Below are 3,680 nucleotides of genomic sequence, written 5' to 3' on the forward strand. Positions count from 1 at the left end.
ATCAGAAACCGAGACAAACTCTATGGGTATATGTTGTTGGGCTTGGGGTTCAGCGATGATGACAGGTCGTAATACATTTGCAATCTTGCCTTTCGATGGCAGCTCCGTCGACGATTTCTTTGGGGAAGAACATGTGTATACCATTCGAACAAATCTAAAGGTATATTTGCACAGATCTCTTGGCTTATCATTTAGGTTTTTCAATTTAACAGATCTACATGTATACTGCATACATGCACAAATCTATATTTGTGATTTTTATGCTTTCACGATAACAAATCATATAGCAAGCAAAAAGATCCATCATGCATTCTTAGAACTAAGGCAACGCTTTGATACCATTGTTGATAGTTCTAAAGTATGAAAAATACATAAATATAAAAATCATAAAACTCACAGTGATCTCCCATAATAGTTCTTGATATTCCCTTTTTACATAAAATGAAAAACTCACAATGATGCTCGGAGAAGGAGATCGGAGAAGATATCGAAGAATAACTTGCCGTCGGAAGAACGATCACGAACAAATCGAAAAACTCTTTAAGATTCCACGAGCTAAATCCCTCTTTAATGGATATTCTCCTCTTACAATCTTGTGCACACGGATAAACCTTGCACAGAGACCTTTTGCGTATGAGACGAACCCTTTCTCTCTGACTTTGCACTAAACCTCGCACATAGCAAGCCTCCGCAAGCCCCCCCTTTTTTTCTTTGGCTTGGACGCATATATATTAGAGGTAGATGACTCTTTCTCTCTCTCTATTAATGGAGAAATTGAATGGGTTAGAAGATGAAGGGGAAAGGGTGTCTTTTCATCTTCTCAACTCCAACATCATGTCCTTTCATCCCCTTCACTAGCGATTTTCGAAGAGCACACATATTAAATCATTTGTTGATCGATGATTTGACTATCTAAGATATTTGGCAAAACAGCAGCTATGAATTCTTTCTTTCAATATCTCATTGAACTTATCCTAAAAGTAGGCCTTATAGAGGGAGTCATGCCTGCCATTAACAAAGAGGAAATGTCCTTGGTGGATGTGGAATTCTTGGCATTTTTTGATGCGAGATCAATGCTTCCTTAACTATCCTGTTGGTTGACGCATCTGTAGGTTTGAGATCATATGGAACTGGTTGTGTGCATACCAAATCTAAAGAATTTGCATGGTTCAACTTCATTTCACATATTCATGGTCATATGAACACTTAATTTCTTCAATCAAACTCAGTTACATGTATAAAGTTTCTTGTATATATTTGTGTTTTTTGTACATTACTTTCAATCTGCAGCCTGATGAAATAACAGTATTCGTGGCCATGACCTTCGTCACGCGCCTCGTAAGAAACACTAAAACTAACTCAAACAGAATGCTTCTCAGTAGCCCCTCCAATTAACTGGTTCCTGATTGAATAGCTGTGCTTGTTGTCCTGCACAATCCACGCCCTTCGAAGAGGAAGAAGCAGCCCCTTGCGCCATAAACTGTGTCAAACTTGCTCTATTAGTCGCTTGATCTTGACCGCCGGCGAGCGCCAGAGCCTTCAGAATTGCCGGGTTTTGTGCGCCAAACAAAGCCGTCGCCCATGGAACTGAAGCCAGCTGGCCGTTCATCCAATTCATTTGCATGTTCACGTCGAAGTACTTGACGACGTTGCTGCTACTGTCAGTGTACATGCCTTCGTTGATCTGCGCGGCGTTGTAGCCCGAATTAGAATTGTGAATCAGATTGTTGAACGCTGAGACGTCGATCTCGCCGAGCTCGCTTAGCGACCCGGTATTGCAAGGCGACTCCAGCAGCGCAGGCATCGTAGGAGAATCTAGGTGAGGCTTCTTCTCCGTCGAGCTCTTCTGGAACACCCTGCACACCACCCATTCCTCCTGTACATCGAACACACGGTTAATTATGTATATCAAAATTAAAGGCTTAATTAGTTGAAGATTTCACGAACAAAATTAACCTTAGTGGGGAAGTTGGTGTGGAGCCTGTACTCGTGCATCACCCAGCAAGTCTTCTCGCCCTTGGGAGCCCTGCCCTTGTAGAACACCAAGGTCTTCTTCAACCCCACCAACACCCCGCAGTGGAAGATCTCCTTATCTTTTCCGGTCGTCTTCCAGTAGCCGTACTCCGTCGCACGGTTCGTTCGCAGCCCAGTCGGGTACTTCCGGTCCTTCATGCTGAAGAAGTACCACTCCCTCTCCCCCATACTCGCCTTCCCTGAATTTGCACCAATTGATCCGTAAATACTCAAATAATTAACTAAATTAGAGCATTATATTGAAGGGTTGATCAGAAGCAAAAGTAATTTTTTTTAAAAAAAAAAAATTACCCGGAAGGTCCCATGGCTCGCACTTGTTGAAGTCGACGTCGGCAATGGCCCTGGTGGTGAAGCCCAACTCTGTCACCTTCCTGGTGAGATAATAAGCGATGAGCTCCTCATCAGTGGGGTGGAATCTAAACCCGGGAGGAAGCTTCTCATCCATGGATCTTTATCAAGGTTTGGAGCGGCACAAGCATGCAGATTTAGGCTTCTAGCTCTGTTGCCTTCCTCAATATTTGAGCAGCAAGCCAAAATCCAGCAGTAGGGATTATTGGAGGAAGGATGAAATAGTATATATGCACATCAAGGACTGCTTCTAGATCAGTTTAAAAAAAAAAATCTTATCCTACAAGAGTCAGAATAATATCTCTCTTTATTCTGTCTTTAAATTTAAGCAGACGAGGGCATGAGGAAAGATGTGATTTATTTATTGCAGCTGTGCCACTGTCATTTGAGAATGGTGTTAATTATGATTCGGAGGAGGAGGAGGTAATTTGAGACTTTAATTTGGAGTAAGAGTGACACTCGACCGGATCTCCTTATTCACTTTCCAACCAATCCCAACAGTTTCTACCCACCGGCGATCCAGCAAAGCGCTTCTCTGACAAGATCTAATAAAATTTATTTGCATGCGGTCGATTGCTCCCGCACGTGAGGCTTGTCTATCTCCAAACTCTAAGGTTCATAATCGTACGAATTAATCATGTATGAATTTTCATTACTTTACGAGGAATTTCTCATAGTTTTGATGGTCTATTGGTCCTTGGACTCAGATCATCTCTTCTGTATCATTTAGATCGGCGTTTACGTAGTTGGTATACTACATCTATTCAGCAGGACAGAGGATTAACACTCTGGATCCTATAGCAACCTCTGTCCTTAACTTTGCTACTTAATTATATTACTCCTAATGGACTAGAAAACTACGTGGTTTTTGTCCAAAACAAAGGGGCTCACCAAACGTCAGAGACTACTCTATCGTCTTCTTGTCCTTCTCCCGTACTCATTGCTTGTATTTATGTAAAAATATTCAGTAAAATAAACAACGTGGCCCAAAAGATTCTTACACCTTGTGTGTTATCTCGGACTCATCAATATGACGAGCGAGGAGAGTCGTTCCTAACGAGTACTTTCTTCGGTTTAGTGAATTAAGACGATGGCGTCTCACAATCATTCTCCGTGTCCATTTCCGTGAAGTTTCACTACCAGATTGGATTAAGAAATTAAGGTGCAGGCAAACTTTTCTAGACCACCATCGTTTCTTCGCCACCAGTAAAACTTGTGGTTTTGCCTCCTTGTTTTTGCTCAAAGAGATTACTCGTTTCTAGACGTCCATCATCCAAATTCTGGCCTGCAGCTAGCGT

General features: G+C 42.0%; 1 protein-coding gene across 1 annotated transcript; it reads right to left on the bottom strand.

Annotated features, from left to right (window-relative positions):
• Positions 1-1,216: 1,216 nt before the first annotated feature.
• On the bottom strand, positions 1,217-2,658 carry LOC121994198 (NAC domain-containing protein 92-like). Its single transcript, XM_042548313.1, has 3 exons — positions 2,326-2,658; positions 1,957-2,213; positions 1,217-1,876 (listed from the first exon to the last, which is right to left on the bottom strand). Exons 1-3 carry the CDS (start codon positions 2,477-2,479, stop codon positions 1,376-1,378), a joined length of 912 nt encoding a protein of 303 aa, XP_042404247.1. The 5' UTR covers positions 2,480-2,658; the 3' UTR covers positions 1,217-1,375.
• Positions 2,659-3,680: the final 1,022 nt, after the last annotated feature.

Source organism: Zingiber officinale, chromosome 6A, assembly GCF_018446385.1.
Source record: "Zingiber officinale cultivar Zhangliang chromosome 6A, Zo_v1.1, whole genome shotgun sequence".
In the NCBI taxonomy this organism is placed as follows: domain Eukaryota; kingdom Viridiplantae; phylum Streptophyta; class Magnoliopsida; order Zingiberales; family Zingiberaceae; genus Zingiber; species Zingiber officinale.

Excerpts from the sequence above, each read along its gene's own strand:
- LOC121994198 (XM_042548313.1), bottom strand. The coding sequence starts at position 2,479 with ATGGATGAGAAGCTTCCTCCCGGGTTTAGATTCCACCCCACTGATGAG. Across the intron at positions 2,214-2,325 it reads CGAGCCATGGGACCTTCCGG|GGAAGGCGAGTATGGGGGAG; the intron begins GTAATTTTTTTT and ends GTGCAAATTCAG. Across the intron at positions 1,877-1,956 it reads ACACCAACTTCCCCACTAAG|GAGGAATGGGTGGTGTGCAG; the intron begins GTTAATTTTGTT and ends TTCGATGTACAG.